The sequence below is a fragment of the Oncorhynchus gorbuscha genome, linkage group LG17, assembly GCF_021184085.1.
Source record: "Oncorhynchus gorbuscha isolate QuinsamMale2020 ecotype Even-year linkage group LG17, OgorEven_v1.0, whole genome shotgun sequence".
NCBI lineage: Eukaryota > Metazoa > Chordata > Actinopteri > Salmoniformes > Salmonidae > Oncorhynchus > Oncorhynchus gorbuscha.
In genome coordinates this window covers 36214780-36233055 of record NC_060189.1, presented here as the reverse complement: position 1 = coordinate 36233055, position 18276 = coordinate 36214780, and the positions used below count along the sequence as shown (strand labels likewise).

The following is an 18276-nucleotide window of genomic DNA, read 5'->3' as shown; positions in this document are numbered from 1 at the left end:
TTGGGGGCTCTCATTCTCATCCGTCTTCCATCCACTCTTCCATCTCTCTACCTCTGTCCCCTGTGCCTATTTTGTCACCCTCTCTGTTCATATCCTTGTTTCTTTTCTAATTCTCTTTCTCTATAGTCAAACCACCAACACCACACACACTCACCCTTACTTCTGTGTGACTCCCCTCCCCCTCTAAACATTCCCACTGCATTAGCAAAGACAAGGCATCTATTATACATGCAGTGGTTTCACTGTTGCAAAATAACTAAGTCCAGTTGGGGGGGGGGGGGGGGTCATCCCATGGATCGTTAAGCTATTTGATTTGGAATTATTGGACCCCTGTATGTACATTTTTTTATTTTAACAAAATATTGAATTTGGCCTTTACTACTATAGCCCACAGAAACACATAGAATAACATTCATAAATGCCCCAAACATTTATTTTAAAATAGTAAATAAATCATAAGGAATAAAGTTCAGACTTTTACTCAAGTATTATTTTACTGGGTGACTTTCACTTGAGTCATCTTCTACTTAGGGATCTTTTCTTTTACTCAACTATGACAACCGGGTACTTTTTCCACCACTGCTGAACCCGAAAGTTGTTTACGTCAACTAGGTTGGTGCGTCGGCAGACTCTGAAGGACTAAATGCAGCTCGCTGTGGAGGAATACCAAATCAGCTCCAACTCCTGCAACTTGGGAGGGTGGCCATTCATTCCACCAGAGAGGGAGCATAGGGTTGCTTGCATGTGTGTGAGCTCCTCCATGTCCTTGTAACAGAAGGACACAGTGCAATGCGAACCGATCAAAAGAGATACTTGGTTGACACTCGTGTACAGAAACCGAATCGTCACGCATCTCTATTTCAATTGACTAAATAAAAATCGGACCTAAAACTGGAATGCAGTGTCTCTTGATATCACTTCCTCCCTTCCTCCACCTGGTTCAATTCATTCCTGCAATCCCCAAGTTGCCCCTTCTCTCCATCCCTATTTATCTGTGTTCATACAACGAACACCGCAGCAGTGAATCCTGCTACTGTAGTAGGTATCATTTCACCGGTTTAAATCTTAAAACAGGAAAGGGGGGGGGGGCAGGGAAACATACCCACCCACTCTCTTCTTGCATTTCAGGCACTCCGCTCCCTCTCTCCCACACATTATTCACACCCTTTTCACCTCACAATCCTCTGCTTGCCAATCACTTTCTCGCACATGTCACTTCCATAGGCCAGAGTCCCTCCAACCCCCCCCTCTTTAATAATAAATGAACACTTCCATTATGAGCTCTGATGCTGCCTTCAGGCTCAGGCAGGCTCACTCATGCTATGCTACGGGACGGGACGGGACGGGACGGGACGGGGGGAGGACAGGGGTTGGGATGCTTCGTTCCAGAGTTTGGGATGAGGTGAAGGAGGGATGAGCGGTAGGGGATAGCACCAAACTATCCCCCACCACATTTTATTTGACATGAAAATAGAGCTCTTTGGCCACACACACCAGTGGTGGGTTTGGCGTCAAAAAAACATAATTATATGCGGAAAAGTACCTCATACCTACTGCAAAACGTGGTGGTGGATGTTTGATGTTATGGCGCCATTTTGCTCCCACTGGTCCTGGGGCCCTTAAAGGTCAACAGCATCATGAATTTGACAGAGTACCAGGACATTTTAGACAAAAACCTAGTTGCCTCTGCCAGGCGGCTGAAACTTGGCTGCAAGTTGATCTTCCTGCAAAATAATAACCACAAGCATACATAAAATAAAACCATTAAAAAAAAAAGATTCACAAAGAAATGGTTAATTGACCACAAAAATCTACATTTTGTAATGGACATCTCAGTGTACGGACTTGAACCCCATTGAAAAGCTGGGGATTGTATTGAAGGGGACAGTCCAAGTGCAGACAAACGATGTCAAGGATCTGGAAAGATTCTGTATGGAGGAATGGTCTAAGATCCCTCCCAATGTGTTTTGCAACTCATAAAACCTTTTAGAAAAGGCTGTGTCATTATCCTCACAAGGGGAGAGGGTGATGCAGTACTGAAAACAGGAAAGCCAATCATCTTTAGCCCCATATTTGAGTTTAAAATGATCACTTAATACAATCTCTTTCTCTGACCAATTGTATTAGTATAAAATGCTACAATTTCCCCAGTTCTAGAGCATACAATACAGTTCAGTATTTGTATAATTTATTTTATCGTCTTTTTTGCTCATCTTTATCAAGGGTGCCAATCATTTGGGACAAGGTTGGGGGGGGTTAAGGGAGTCTAAGCCACAAGACAATAACTTTATGCTGTTCTCTCACAGAGCTCCATTGGTAACCCTTACATATAGTAGTTATTTTTTATTGTCTTACTATTATTTCTTTAATTTATTTAGCAAAAATCTCTTTTTATTTTATTTTAAACTCTGCATTGTTGGTTAAGGGCTCGTAAGTTAACATTTCACTTTTAGGTGTATATTTAGGTGATAAATACAATTTGAACACGTAGCTATTGTAAAACACTGTGTGTGTGAGACAATTACCTACAGGTTAACCTCTAGTCAAACTGTACCGGTAAGCGTGGACAGACAGCGGTTGACAAGCAGTAGTGGAACTGGTTACAGAAGCGCTGTGGGCTGAGCAGTCGCTTGCGCTTTTAGCACGGTACAATCCTATCATCTCTTACTCATGTGGTCGCAATAGACTCACAACCCTGAGTGCAAACAGTAAACTGGTTTCCGCCGTGGAGTCAATTGTCTGTGTGCGCGTGATACTGTAACATACAACGTGTGAATGTGCATGCCTGAGTGTTGAGTGTGTTCTTGTGTCCCTCTGTATGAATGCATGCATGCGTTTGTGTATGGGTGAGTGAGTGCGTTTGTCACACTGGGCTCTGAAAAGGTGATGGAATTAGGGCCCGCCACCTGCGACATTTGAACTATTACCTCTGCCCCGAGTCAGCTGATCAGGACCCTGGAAAAGAGGCATTCCACTGGCCCTCTGATAACCCAGATACGTGAACACAGGCAGAACCCGTCACTGCAGCACACAGCCCTCTACTGTACACCAGCCATGTTACACTGTAGGACATTTAGCACGTTTCAACTCCAGTGTTTCAAACATTCTCTTAAAATTGCACTGATGACATGCTCCCTACAACATGACCCCATTATCCCCAACCACAGCAATCACCTGATCCCCCTCCTATCCTCCACCACCCATCCAAAACCTCCATCTCGTCTTCTCCACCCCCACCTCAGAGCAGGACACAGGATGCTATTGGTAAATAAAGACTTGCATGACAATGGGCCCCAGCGTTGGGCTGGGCTGTGGTGGCTGCCATTGTATATTTATAGGGAGTTGAGTTCATAATTCATGGTGAAGGATTACTTTGGAGTCGATGGTCCCAGGCCTTCTATCCTCTCACGCTCTCCACCTCATCCTTGCTTCCCCCTGCTCTCCCACTACAGCAAGCTACTGACACAGAGAGCACTAACAATACTGGACATGTGCAGGACTGCCGCTCTCTCCGCTGCCCACCGCCATTATAATAATATATTCAAGGATTAAAAGGGGGGGGTTTTATCTTGGAGCTCCCATGCATTATGAATGGGGAATTTCAAAATTTAATTGCCCCGAATTAAATGATTCAAGATAATGTTTCTTTTATAAATTCGTAATAGGTCCAGGGGGCAGAGGGGGGGGGATACATTAAATAAAACTTCCCTCCCCAACAAAGGAAAAGAGAAAGAGAGTGGGGGGAAAAAAAAGGGATGCTGACCTTGTGCCCCTGGAGGAGTGTAAGGGCTGTTTGGAGAAGAGAGCAGGAGGAGAGAAAGAAAGAACAAGGCTGTACACGAATAGGAGGTGAGAAATTAGAGTCACTTTAATCTGTGGCGTTTCCATGTGGACAGTTTCATGACTATTCGGTGTTGTCCATCACACAGGACCAACCTCAAACTACTGCAATGTGGTGAGCTGGACTGATCCTAGATCTGTATGTTGTACAGTGTAAGAAGTATTGTGCCAACTTGTCACTGTACTTACACTGCGTTTAAGGTAAAGGTTAGGTTAGTCTCGCGGGGCCATCCTTTCAAACCTGGTCTTGTTGACAGAATGTGAGAAGCCTTGGTTCCCCGAGACTAGAGTTGCTGTCATGTACAGTAACAATGAATCATTTCAACAGTTACACTGTACTTACAATAATCATCATACGGCCACGAGAACCCTGCAAAAGTCTAAACGTTCCCACCAGCTATCACGATCAGAGGAGTTCGCTAAAGCACAGAGTACAGATCTTGGACCAGGCTTGTAAAGGTAGCCCGAGTGCTCGTCTGTTTGTGCCATCATGCCAACTCCTTGTCACTCATTGGCTTGACAACGACAGCAATGGGGTTGGGCAAGAGCACAAACAGACCTGGGACCAGGCGAAGAGGCGAGCTGGTGAGGACTTTGTGGCTAGATAGAACAGGGTGCTGTGAATTGCTTGGAGAGTGTGATTGGTTGAAGCAGTAGGAAGAATTCTCAGTAACTGTACACTAACTGGAAACAATCTTTAGAGAAGCAGCAGGTAAAGACTGGTGGAGAATCGTACAAAATGGCAAGTAGCGGTAGTAGTCCAGTGGGAGTCGATCAAAATACAGGAACAAACCAGTCCATGATGAGAGGTCGGAGTGCGACAAAGCGCAGTATGCAGCAGGAAACATGGTGATACTTCAACAAAGGTAGAAAACGAGCCCCTTTTATAGTTGTGTTATACAGCAGAATAGACTTTGGAGCAACTCTCATTTTACGGTTGGTAACAGCATGAACAGATAGACGAATTAGAAGTGAGCAGCGCGAGCTAACACTTTGGAGTAAGGCGAAAATAAACTGCTTGTGCATGGCCTATTAAAAATGGCCGCTCAAATCGTCCGTCCGTCGCGTGGGGGGGGACGAGTCTGCAGCCGCCAATGAATTAGCTCCCTGTGCCGACATGAAGCGCTGTCTGCTAACAGATGAAATGACAATAACAGCTACTGTACTGGAGTTACGGGGTGTTATTTAAGAGCTTAGATCTAACGGAGAGAGAGCTAAACTCCACATCATGTTTCGATGACACAAAAAAGAAACTAAGCTGAACATAAGAGCAAATGTCAATACAGACAAAAAAAACATACGTTGAAAATTGGATCAGAGACCTCTTTATTAACGGTTTGTTTGTCTCGTTTCTGGTGTGGAGGGAGGAGTAACAAAAATAGTTTGCACCGTTTCAGGATGTCGAACTACAAAACCAGCATCTAAGTGAAATGAGCAGAAGTCCTTCGTGTGAACCACGTCTTGTCGTGTCTTGCTGAAGGTTTGACTTCGTCACCATTCTGACTTATGGCTCTCATAATATGGACTAGCGTTAGTCATATTCTTCATCACAACAGAAACTCATCCTTGGTTGATTCAATTTGCAACTTGAAGAGCTGAGGTACATTCATAATAAAGTTTTAAATGAAAGAGGAAAAAAAAGGCCCAAATCACCTGATTTTAGCCATCAAATTTCACTCAATCAACACACATATTATCCTTTCCATTACATTTCAAATGGTACTTCATATTCTTGAGTAAAGAAATAAAATACTGATTGTTCCCAGAAGAAGTGCCCAAGACATTTTGTGCCAGCAGTTTCCTTCAGTTGTATTTAAAATGCTATTGAGTAAAACCAGGAAGTGCAGTGCGAGAAGAGAGAGAGGGGAAGTGATGATCTCAAACAGACAACAAAGAGCCAGAGAAAAAGATTGTGAAATTATACTAGGTGTGTATTAAAAGGTGCAATATGCAGAAATCGCTCTGCCATTTCCTGGTTTCAAAAATTATAACCGTTTGCGACAAAACAAACCGCTGTGAAATATCTGATCAATAACCCCAAAAATTGTATTTCAGTTGTTTGAAGCTGGTGTACTAAAGCGAAAGTAAAAGACTCAAAAACTAAACTTAAGAATAGGAAACATAGAAATAGCGTACATAGAACTGATCTAACACTTCTTAACCTTACTATCAATGAAAATGACAGATCTAAAAATCCCATTGCTATGTGAATTTGGTCTGGTTTCCCAAAAAGTAACACATATTGCAGCGTTAAGATAAACTACAGTAATAAACTGACAGAGGTAAAGGGTTAGGATGAGATTTTGGCTTGCTCGAGACTAAATTAAATACAATTCAAATCTAATTTCTTTCCTTCTGTCCCACCTACAGTAGTGGAACTGAAACCAGGGTCATCCCCTGCCATTGTTAATCCCCACAGTTCTCTCACAGCTTGTATGTGAATAAACTCAACGTAAACCAGTAAAGCACTGTTCAAACCTAAAAAAAAAAAAAAAAGCCAGTTTTTCATGTAAATGACAAACTTCTAATGCTCAGACAGAAGGCCGATGGGGGAGACACACTGACTGGCAGTGTGCAAGCAGTCGGCAGCGGTTGGTAGGTAGAAAGGCACCAATAACAAAGCCATGGAAGGAGGGACGAACCAACGAAATGGACAGATAGTGAAAAGTTCTACCATTTAAAAATTCTAATTCTGTATTTTATTTCTTATTCTTAGCTCCTTCTTTATTTCTGAGTCACTTTAGAGAGACAAAAATAAAGAAATATAAAAGGGCTGACTGACTGACTGCTGCTCTTCTTCTGCAATAACGGTTAGCTAGATGATGATTCCATCTATTCACTGATGACTTTGGGCTCGTCTCCAGTTCGTTCCGCACTCAGGTCCAAGTCCACTCCCACTCCGTTCTTGGTTTGGCCTTCCTGTTCCTGGGTGGTTGCAGGGACAGCAGTGTCAGGCATGGTGGAGTTGGCATCCACATTATCCCCTCCTGAGCAGGGCTAGTGTCCTGGGCTTGGCTAACACTTCGGCCTGCGTCTGAGGAGATTGAGCTAGCTTCTTTGCTAGCCTCCTGAATCGGGCTAGCGTCTCCAACCTCCAGGACTGGGCTAGCGTCCTCCGTCGGGCTAGCGTCCGTACCATTCCCGTTGACCACCACCTTCCCACCATCTCCGTTGACTATGAGGGGGGCTCGATCCCTGGCTGCGCCCCCGTGTCCCAGCTGCTGTACCTGAGCCAACACCTGCTCCACTGCTGCCTGTTCGTCTCCCTCATCGTCTAGTTTCCTCAGGATGATGGGCAGTTTGTCGTCGGCTTCGGCGTTCTCCAGCAGGGCGATGTCGCTCTCCTCATAGCGGGGCAGCGGAGCGCCCTCCTCCTGCTGCTGCTGGAAGTGCAGGCGCTTGGCCTTGCCGCTGGCCACCACCTTCTCCAGGATCTGCTTCTCAGCCAGGCGCAGCTGGATGGCCACGCGGGAGTGGAAGGAGAGGCCGGGCTTCTCCAACGCACACTGGTCATCCTGGAGGACAGGGAGGTGGGGCGACATTGGGCAGAGGGTAAGCAAGTGAGGTAGATGGGAAGGGAGGGGGGGAGACAGAAAGTGAGTCAGCAAAGAGAGAAAATATAACAATATGGCGGGTGAGACATGTTGTCCTTACTGACCTGGGAGCTGGTCTTGTAGGTCTGGAGCAGCAGGGCAGCCCTGGTCTCCAGGAAAGTCCACAGTTTGATCTCATTGTCCCAGCTGACAGGGAACTCGGTGTTTCCCAGGGTGAAGATCTTATTGATGGCATGTTCTCCTACCAGGTAGTCCTTCAGCTCTTCTGTGGCGAAGAGGGGTTAAAATGGCAGCGAACCAGAATGTTAGGACCAATACGATTACACAGAGGAAACAACATCCAGCTCAACTCAGCTGGCCTTTAGAGCTAAACATGTAACAATGTTTTTTTGTTTTTTTCAAAACACGTCAATTAAGCTTGGTGACATTAATTAAAACCTTGAACATTAGAGTTAAGATAAAGGGCTGTTATTCTACAGGCCGAGTCCCCAGGTATTTAAACCGGTAGCCAACTGCTGTCTTCCCAATCTGCCTTTTGATTGGAGCAATTACATAAGGCTTGATTACCCCTGAGAGGGAGACATGAAAGGATCGGAGGTTACACACACACACACACACACACACACACACACACACACACACACACACACACACACACACACACACACACACACACACACACACACACACACACACACACACACACACACACACACACACACACACACACACACACACACACACACACACACACACACACACACACACACCTGAGACAATAGACAATATATATATATATCTGTGTGGCCTGAGGTAGAGGAGGCCTGTCTCCTATAGAAGCTGTAGTATGCTAGCCAGGCCTGGGTTCAAATACAATTTCAAATCATTCAAATACTTTGAGCATTTTCTTTAGCCTGCCTGGAGAGCGACAGGGGTAACCTCGATCAAGTAAAGAAGTCGCTTTGGATAAAAGCGTCTGCTAAATGGCATATATTATTATTATTATTATAAAGTATTTGTATTATTTCACGTCCAGGTATCACTCTTAACCTCTCCTCGGCCGTTGCTGGTACCGTGCCTTAGCGTGCGACAGGCCTCGTGACCGTGCGGGGGTCCATAGGCAAGGTCCCAAATCGATGCTAGCATTTACGCTGGCGGGTCTTACCCTCGGTCATACAGAAGACTCTGAGGAAGGCCAATAGCTGGGCAGAGATTGGAGGATCGCTGCAGTGCAGGGCAAAGATACTAGACCTGATGAGAGGGGAGAGAGGGGAGAAAAAGTGAAAGACCGTACAGTCACAGCAACTTCTCCATTTCCCATTACACACCTTAGTTAAACCTAGACCAATAAACCTTACCAGGACCTTTTAACCTCCCCTGTAGTTGATCAGGCTCTGTCAGAGCTTCAATCTACCTTTGTTGCTCAGCAGAAAGCCTTAGTTGAAACTGAAATTGGTACTTAATGCATGTAAAAACCAAGTACATGTCATTTTCCAAATCACATAAAAAAGCTATCTGATGATTCATGTCTTTTGAAAGGTGCCCTCATTGAGGCTGTCCCCACCTAGAAATATCTGTGCGTCTGGATTGAGGAAAAGCTACGTTTCAAAAAAACATGCTGGCGAGTTAGTAAAGAAAATGAATTCAAAATTGGATTCTTCTATAGGAAGAGGTCCCACCTGTCGTTAAACAGCAGAAAACTAATTATTCAGTTAACATTCATTCCGGTTATTGACTATGGCGATAATCTATATCAGTGGTCGCCAACCGGTCGATCGCGATTGACTGGTCGATCTTCAAGACATTCCTAGTCGAACACCAAATATTTCTGTAGAAAAGCCAACAAACGATAAAGGCTTGCGCTTCTTTAAAAAAAAAATCACATTGAGTTGTTGCCGGTAGGTGCAATTGATTCAAAAGTCCTGCGCATCGGGTAAGCAAATCGGTGACTAAATCGAGTGCACCTACTGCGCTGCCCAATCGAATAGCTCAAATCACCGTGGCTACAGATCTTCCGTGACCCTGGCCACAGCCAAGTTTAATAGGCTACTAGCCTACGTAAGATTTAATAACTTTTAAAAATCATGACCACAGAGAGACTGTCAATGAATACAGCAAAGTGATGCTGTTTTTATGACTGAGTTCACGTTTAAGTTTATATTCAGCACTGTCACTGTTTTTATTCAACACTATATTTTGTTATATGCTTGGGCTGCAGCTGCAACGAATGAGTAGCCAAGCATCGACAGCCCTGCGTTTTATGATTATTAGCAGCTCGTCGTGACGATTTTAATATGAAGGAATATTTCACTTTCTCTGGTCATAGGAACAACATGAATTTGTGCATGAGGCAGATGCGACTCGAGTTTCGCCATAAGGTGGAAGACTGTGTCCCCTCTCTCTGGTCAGTCTCACCGGAGAAAAGGAAGGAGAGAGCAGGTGGAAGACTGTGTCCCCTCTCTCTGGTCAGTCTCACCGGAGGAAAGGAAGGAGAGAGCAGGTGGAAGACTGTGTCCCCTCTCTCTGATCAGTCTCACCGGAGGAAAGGAAGGAGAGAACAGGTGGAAGACTGTGTCCCCTCTCTCTGATCAGTCTCACCGGAGAAAAGGAAGGAGAGAGCAGGTGGAAGACGGTGTGCCCTCTCTCTGGTCAGTCTCACCGGAGGAAAGGAAGGAGAGAGCAGGTGGAAGACCCCTCTCTCTGATCAGTCTCACCGGAGGAAAGGAAGGAGAGAGCAGGTGGAAGACTGTGTCCCCTCTCTCTGATCAGTCTCACCGGAGAAAAGGAAGGAGAGAGCAGGTGGAAGACGGTGTCCCCTCTCTCTGGTCAGTCTCACCGGAGGAAAGGAAGGAGAGAGCAGGTGGAAGACTGTGTCCCCTCTCTCTGATCAGGTTCACCGGAGGAAAGGAAGGAGAGAGCGGTTGAGAAAAATCTCTTTAAACGGCCAATCCGACTCTGGCATCCTTCTAGAGCTCAGACTTCTCGACCTGAAGATCACGGACGTGGTGATTTGACCTCGTTGACCATCAGATGCAGGTACCGTCAGTCCGGTAAAATAAAATAGTTCATTATTTAAATTCATGCTACAGTGCCTCACAGGTGCTAAACCAACTGATCTATTTTGTTATCAATGCTCGAGATTTGAAATATAACATGGTCTGATTAACAATATTGGCAGGCCAATCATATAGCCAATATGCTGTGATTATGTACTAGGCTTGCTGCCCAATCCTCATTCCCACAAACCTGTTTGAGGTTAATGTACATAGAAAATATCTGAGCAGTAGATATCAGCTTGCTTTTTGACTGCGAAAGTGACCGACTCAGAAAAGGTTGGTGACCACTGCTCTATGTGAATGCAGCGGTCACTGTATTGAAGCCATTGGACGCCGTTGATCATAGCCCTTTATTACGGGCGATGTGCACAGTACAGAACTTTGCATTTTGTATGAGAATGTGGGCTGGCCCTCGTGGTCTCGTAGATCGCTGCGTTGCACTGTTTTTGTTGTGTATGAAGCCCTCTATCATAAACTTCCCCCAACCTTATCTCATTGTGAACCTATAGCTGTACGGGCTACCGGACCACTGCTCAGGGAGGGCGAACTCTGAACATCCATCTCCACTCACTGGGTTGGGTAGATCTGCTTTTCGTTTTACGTGTGGAATTGATAGACAATGTACTTTAAAATTGAAGGAGTTGGTGCCTCTAGGGCATTTCGGACAGTTATTAGGGTACCTTTAACTGAATAAAGTGCCTATTTATTATTGGGTTTGGCTTTTTGTGTACATGTTGTTTATACTCGTGTGTTTTAAGGTGTATATAAGTGTGTAGTTGAATGAGTTTATTGTATATTGCGGCGCTATACTGCGGCGCAGATGAGCCCCTCATCTGGAAAAGAGACCTGGGTCTCAGCATCGATTCCCTGTCAAAATAAAGGTTCAAATACAAAACTCACAGAGACAAAAACGTCCACAGTGATCCCTGTATGGCGTGACGCATATAAAACCCTGACCCGTAGGTTAAACTCAGTGAAGGGGCTTGGCAGGTACAGTTTGTGTTAATGGAGATTAGTGGCCCATGGCGAACTCAGATGCTTAGTATGGTCCATGGTTAACCAAGACCCACTCACATTTAGCATCAGCTGAGTGGAGGGCAAACCCTGATCCCCCGAGGCATCTTTAACATACACTTAATCAATTACAAGTAAATCTTTCATTACCACGGGATATTCCTGGTGTTTTAACCGTGCGGCTTGAGAGCGAGAGAGCGAGAGCGCGAGAGAGAGCGAGAGAGCGAGAGAGCGAGAGAGAGAGAAGGGAGAGAGAGAGAAGGGAGAGAGGGAGGGAGAGAGGGAGGGAGATACCACTTGGTTTCTGTTCCGGCCCAGCAGAAAACGTTGCAGTGTTGTCTCAGAGTAGGCCTCTATACCATTTTTCGACCCACAGCGGGCTCTGGTCTAAAGTAATGACCGCATTAAAGGAATGTTAAACCCCTTCCTGGATGGCCTAAAGGCAGGCAGCACTCCAGGAGCACGGTTGGCCAGCCCTGGAATAGTGATGCAGCCTTCATGTCACAGTGCAGCTGTTGTTTTCAGAGTAAATTCTCCTCTCCTGTATGTAGTGTTGTGATAGCGATGGGCAGAGAGGGAAGTAATGTAATAGTAATGCTGCGAGACTAGAGCCTCGGTAATGTGTTTGCAGTGTAATAATGGTGGGCCATGTCCTGCCAATTGTCACATTGATCAATTCACTGAAATTCTGGAAAATATTGCCCTCCTGAAATTACCCGTCTCTGACATAATGGAGAGAGATAATTTGTTTTCTCTCGCGCCACCCCCTCTTTCTCCCTCCATCCCGCCGAGGGAATGCCTGCGTGCGTGTCGCGAGCCTCTCTACTTACGAGGGGATGCCAGCGCGAGCCAGCACCTCCGCCTTCATGGCGTACAGCCGTTCACTCTTGGACACGCCCAGTTTGATCTTGACCCTGTCGTGGGCGTTCTCCTGGAAGAAGAAGCCGTTGTGGATCACAAACTCAGCGTTGGACCGCGTCCCATAGAATATGTAAATCTGAGGACAGACGAGAGAACAGTCACTCACCATTAAAAGGGGAAGTTCAGTATTTTACAACTTAATGTTAGACGGTTTTTCTCCGTGAAAACAGGAAAAACTGTATTTTTTTTATTTTTTAAGCTGCCACTACAAACGTTCGTATTTCATTGGCTGGCAGCTAAAGTCAGCTGAACTTCCCCTTTATCATCCGATTCGAACTCAACCTCTAGAAGGTTCCTGTAGATTAGATCATTTGGATGTAAGCAATGTGGTGAACATTCCACCCACTATTCCTCTGTACCATTTTCCATCATAATCATGTTATCATTTCTGATCTAGTGGAAGCTACACATGGGCACAGAGAATCCCCACACCACTCCACTCCACTCGCGGACGGCTCCAACATATTACATCCACATTTACAGATAGCAGAAGGAGTGTGAGAGGTAAAGGAGAGCGAGAGACGGGGCAGGGGATAGAGAGGAGTGATAAAGCTTAGGAGGGAATGTAGCTTAGTGGTTTGTGTGTCTGAGCTCAGGCAGGTTCCACGTCCAAAAAAATGGCACCCTATTCCCTAAATAGTGCACAACTTTGTATTTTTTTTACTAGGAACCATAGTGCTCTGGTCAAAAGTAGTACACTAGATAGGGAATAGGGTGCTATTTCAGACACATCCTCTGTGAGCTCTGGGCACTTCGGCCGGACGGTGACTTCTGCCGGAGGAATCATAGGATCAAGAGGCTCGACTCCCCATCACCCCCCCCCACACACACACACACACACACTTCGCTGTCTCTAAATCTTATCAAATAATTCCCATTCTAAAAAGAGAGAGGTGGAGATTGGGAGGAGAGGGAGCTGTAGAAGTTGGTGGAGTGGCATGGCCCAGCTAACACACCCAGCCTGACCTTCTCCCACTACCTGACATACTTAAAACAATACCTTTATTTAAACTAGGCAAGTCAGTTAAGAACAAATTCTTATTTACAATGACGGCCAACCCCGGCCAAAAACCCTCCCGTCACCCGGACGACGCTGGGCCAATTGTGCGCCGCCCTATGAGACTCCCGACCACGGCCTGTTGCGATACGGCCCGGGATCGAACCAGGGTCTGCAGTGACGCCTCTAGCACTGAGATGCAGAGCCTTAAACCGCTGCGCCACTCGAGAGACATAACATCAACACCGGACACCAGTCAGTCATCCAGTCAGGAACCAACCACCTTTAAATTGATATACACATCCATGATGCAATTGGATCGTACGCTTTGTACATAAACCCATAATAACGCAACATTATGTACAGGACAAATATGTAAAGTAGGTAAGTCTTGTTCAAGGCAGTACGGCCCACAGGATCCTGTCCCATCTCCTGTTTCTTGTCGCGTGAGGTACATCCCCCCCCCCCAGGACAGGACGCTAGTGTAGTATCGTAGCTGAAGAGTAAACGGCGCCCAGACCCACCTGGTCGTTCTCTTTGTAGTCCTGCAGAGCCACACACTCACACCGGTCATCCTCCAGGTTGTAACCAGTGGTGATCTGAGAAACACACAACAGGCAAACTGCAGTTCACGGATTGATTAGTGACATTCGCATTTTAGTTCGTATCCAGAGCGACTTACAGGAACAATTAGGGTGAAGTGCCTTGCTCAAGGGCACACAGGCATATTTTTGTTTGCCTAGTCAGCTCAGGGATTCGAACCAGATACCTTTTTGGTTTCTGGCCCAACGCTCTAGGTTTTATATGGACTGGTTCAAATCAAATTGTATTTAAATTGCATTTCAAAACGTAACACACTTTACAGTGAGACATTTAAAAAGGTGGTTAAAGTGCAGAGCTGCAAAGTGACGCTCCTTCACTGACTGGCGAAACAATTTACAGCATGTTTATGTCATATACTGTACGTGACCAGCTAATCTAACAAATGTACAATATTTTCCCTCCTAGTATGAGGCGAGCTGCATATCAAATCCTCCATTCGTTCGGTAACAAACTCAAGGGACTAATGAACAAAAATCATCAAGTGAATTTCTCAAAACATGAATGTGTCGGTTTAGCATATGGAAATCAATGAGTATATCAATACAAATCATTCCTTTATCCGGATTTAGTGAGAGTTCACAAATGGGCAGAAATGAAGGTAATTGAACGAGCCCACACCATTTCTCACCCGTGAGCAACACTGCAGGAAGTGGGGCTGAAGACGAGCAATAAAAATGTGGGAATTTGTCGGCGGAACGTGTAACCCCCTTCTTATTAAACTAAAACCTAGGGAATACACAGGAAGACATTTTATTACATGTCTTTAAATGACTCGCTTTGTCTACAGATCAGGCTTTCACAAATCAAATCTAAGGGGCGTAAGATGCAGTTTACATGCACACGCAAAGGAGGAGATATTACTGCTCCTTTACAATCAGTCACTGAATACAATCAAAGCCAAATGATTGCGATAAATAAATAAAAAAGGACCCGTGAGATGAGCGTAACCATCTTAGGAAATCTACACACTGGTGTGGTTTCTCTCAAATCTACACACTGGTGTGGTTTCTCTCAAATCTACACACTGGTGTGGTTTCTCTCAAATCTACACACTGGTGTGGTTTCTCTCAAATCTACACACTGGTGTGGTTTCTCTCAAATCTACACACTGGTGTGGTTTCTCTCAAATCTACACACTGGTGTGGTTTCTCTCAAATCTACACACTGGTGTGGTTTCTCTCAAATCTACACACTGGTGTGGTTTCTCTCAAATCTACACACTGGTGTGGTTTCTCTCAAATCTACACACTGGTGTGGTTTCTCTCAAATCTACACACTGGTGTGGTTTCTCTCAAATCTACACACTGGTGTGGTTTCTCTCAAATCTACACACTGGTGTGGTTTCTCTCAAATCTACAATTATCTACAGCAGCTTTTTTTTACAATTTTTTTTTTTTAAATTAATTAAAACCTCTCGCACAGTGGGTAGAGTATGTTCGTGTGCAGTTGTGCAACAGGCCCCGTTTCAGGCCGCGCAACCGGCCCCGTTTCAGGCCGCACTACTGGCCCCGTTTCAGGCCGCGCTACCGGCCCCGTTTCAGGCCGTGCAACAGGCCCCGTTTCAGGACGCGCAACAGGCCCCGTTTCAGGACGCGCAACAGGCGGTGGAAAAAGTACCCAAATTGTCAAAGATAACTTAATAGAAAATGACTCAAGTAAAAGTCACCCAGTAAAATACAACTTGAGTAAAAGTCTAAAAAGTATTTGGATTTAAATATACCTAAGTTTCAAAGGGAAAAGTAATTGCTAAAATATACTTTAAGTAGCAAAAGGAAAAGTATAAATAATTTAAAATTGCTTATATTAATGAGCAAAGCAGACAGCATCATTTTATTTATTTATGTTTTCTTTCATTTACAGATGGGCACACTCCAACATCATTTACAGATGGCCACACTCAAACATCATTTACAGATGGCCACACTCCAACATCATTTACAGATGGCCACACTCAAACATCATTTACAGATGGCCACACTCAAACATCATTTACAGATGGCCACACTCAAACATCATTTACAGATGGCCACACTCAAACATCATTTACAGATGGCCACACTCAAACATCATTTACAGATGGCCAAGGGCACACTCCAACATCAGGTAGTAGGGACGGCCAGGGATGTGTGTGAATTTGACCATTTTCCTGTCCTACTAAGCATTCAAAGTGTAACGAATACTTTTGGGTTTCAGGGAAAATGTACGAAGCAAGAAGTTCTCTTTAGACATGTAGTGAAGTAAAAAATAAAAAGTTGTCAAAAATAAAAAATTGTAAATGACAGACACCCCCCCCCCAAAAAATACTCAAGTAGTACCTGAAAGTATTTTTACTTTCCACCACTGCGTTTCAGCCGTGTTATAGTGTATAATAACGTGTTTGTAGTACTCACCAGACCGTTGGTATGGTTACACATGTCCCAGAGGGGGATGAGGGCGAGGGTGACGCGGCTACCGTCCTCTGTAGGAATCTGGTTCTGACGGGTCATCACCGAGGAAACCGCCCATCTATAGGGGTCAAAGGTCACGGTCAGCCAATTATCACATCAGCAACAAGACCCACTTTCCTGAACTAACAAATCACAACAAGGGCCCTGTGACTTCCTGAATAGCCGTTGGTTGTAGCCTCAGGTGGTCGGGACATTCGTCCTAAATCATAACCTTAACTTTAGTAACATTTGAAGTGCGCGAAACTAAGTGTTTGTCCTAGTGACCACGGTTGTGGATGGTACAGTAGGGCGATTGAACAGTAACATCATCTTGATTATTAATTGAAGACCGGGGCATCCAATAGACTTCAATCTGTGATCTTGTTGTAATGATGTCGAGGCATGCGGGGAGAACAGTCATTCTAAAAACAACATTCCAAACTGGGCTAACAGCGGTTCCTCCAAAAAGCCTTTGGCGCCACGGTGATAAGATAACACACGCCGTCCCAGCTCCATCATTCCCACAACACGTTGCCCGGCGGGAGCGGAGGTCTGCATCACACTCAACACAAATGGGAAGACGAAAAGAGGCCGCAGATAAATTATTCCCTCAAAACGAAAGAGCAAGGAGAAGAAACGCTCCGTTTAAAAAAGGGCCATCCTGGACGCCGGCAGTTGTTCTACATTCTCAGACGTCTAACAGGCACGGACGGACATGCGCACACAAAAAGTGGGGTGGAGGGCAAGCATTTCAAAAGCAGGCCGACGCGGGCACACACACACACACACCAACCTGTAGTCGTCGTACGTAAAGGCGTCCTTCAAGGGCAGTTTACTGGTGGTCGGATGAGTCTGGAAATTAAAGGTTAGGACGAGAGAGAAAGAAGGACAGACGGAGGATGGGAGAAGAGAGAGAACACAAAAAATTAAATAATAAATCAGTGTGGAATTTGGTTATGCAGCTGATACTAACGAGAGTGTGTTCGTGGTGTGTGTAAATGTGTGTGAGGGGTGTGTTATTGAGCGACATGCGTGTGTCTGTTAGAGGTGTGCGCGCGCACATGTGTTTGCGTCCACGGTGCAAGCTAGGATCAGGATGGCGTTAGCCCCCCATACATCACTGTCAACTTAATTTGTTGTGCCCAGCAGCCGTCATAAATCTGCTTCATCAATTTGGGTGACAGAGAGCCACCAGTGACACAGGAATCTACATTTAAAGCCACACACTGGACGCCTCCAAGGGCTCATTTACAACCTAGCAGGAGCTAGAGGGAGGGGGACTAGCACACTTCACGCCTAGAGAGACAGCATGCGCGAGCAGAGAGAGAGAGAGCGAGCGAGCAGAGAGAGAGCGAGCGAGCGAGCAGAGAGAGAGCGAGCGAGCGAGCAGAGAGAGAGCGAGCGAGCGAGCAGAGAGAGAGAGAGCGAGCGAGCAGAGAGAGCGAGCAAGCAGAGAGAGCGAGCGAGCAGAGAGAGAGAGCGAGCGAGCAGAGAGAGAGAGCGAGCGAGCAGAGAGAGCGAGCAGGCAGAGAGCGAGGAGGCAGAGAGAGAGAGAGCGAGCGAGCAGAGAGAGAGAGAGCGAGCGAGCAGAGAGAGAGAGAGCGAGCGAGCAGAGAGAGAGAGAGAGCGAGCGAGCAGAGAGAGAGAGAGCGAGCGAGCAGAGAGAGAGAGAGAGAGAGGGAACACAGAGAGAGAGAGAGAACAGAGAGAGAGAGGGAACACAGAGAGAGAGAGAGAGAGAGAGCGAGAGCGCGAACACCGAGAGAGAGAGAGAGAGAGAGAGAGAGCACAGAGAGAGAGAGAGAGCGAGCGCGAACACAGAGAGAGAGAGAGCGAGCGCGAACACAGAGAGAGAGAGAGCGAGC

The 18276-nt window shown here is 45.7% G+C and overlaps 1 protein-coding gene across 3 annotated transcripts in view; it reads right to left on the bottom strand.

Moving 5' to 3' along the window:
* Positions 1-5138: 5138 nt before the first annotated feature.
* The window catches only part of setd3 (SET domain containing 3, actin histidine methyltransferase), a 70729-nt gene continuing 57591 nt past the window's right edge, over positions 5139-18276 (bottom strand). For 2 of the 3 annotated variants that reach the window (XM_046309125.1, XM_046309127.1), the window contains exons 7-13: positions 17205-17263; positions 16376-16490; positions 13907-13981; positions 12295-12461; positions 8560-8645; positions 7499-7659; positions 5139-7355 (exon numbers count right to left, since the gene is read on the bottom strand). In XM_046309125.1, coding sequence (XP_046165081.1) covers positions 6717-7355; positions 7499-7659; positions 8560-8645; positions 12295-12461; positions 13907-13981; positions 16376-16490; positions 17205-17263 — 1302 coding nt within the window. In that variant the 3' untranslated portion in view covers positions 5139-6716. The remainder of the gene's footprint in view (positions 7356-7498; positions 7660-8559; positions 8646-12294; positions 12462-13906; positions 13982-16375; positions 16491-17204; positions 17264-18276) is intronic. The other variant, XM_046309128.1, reaches the window with a different exon arrangement.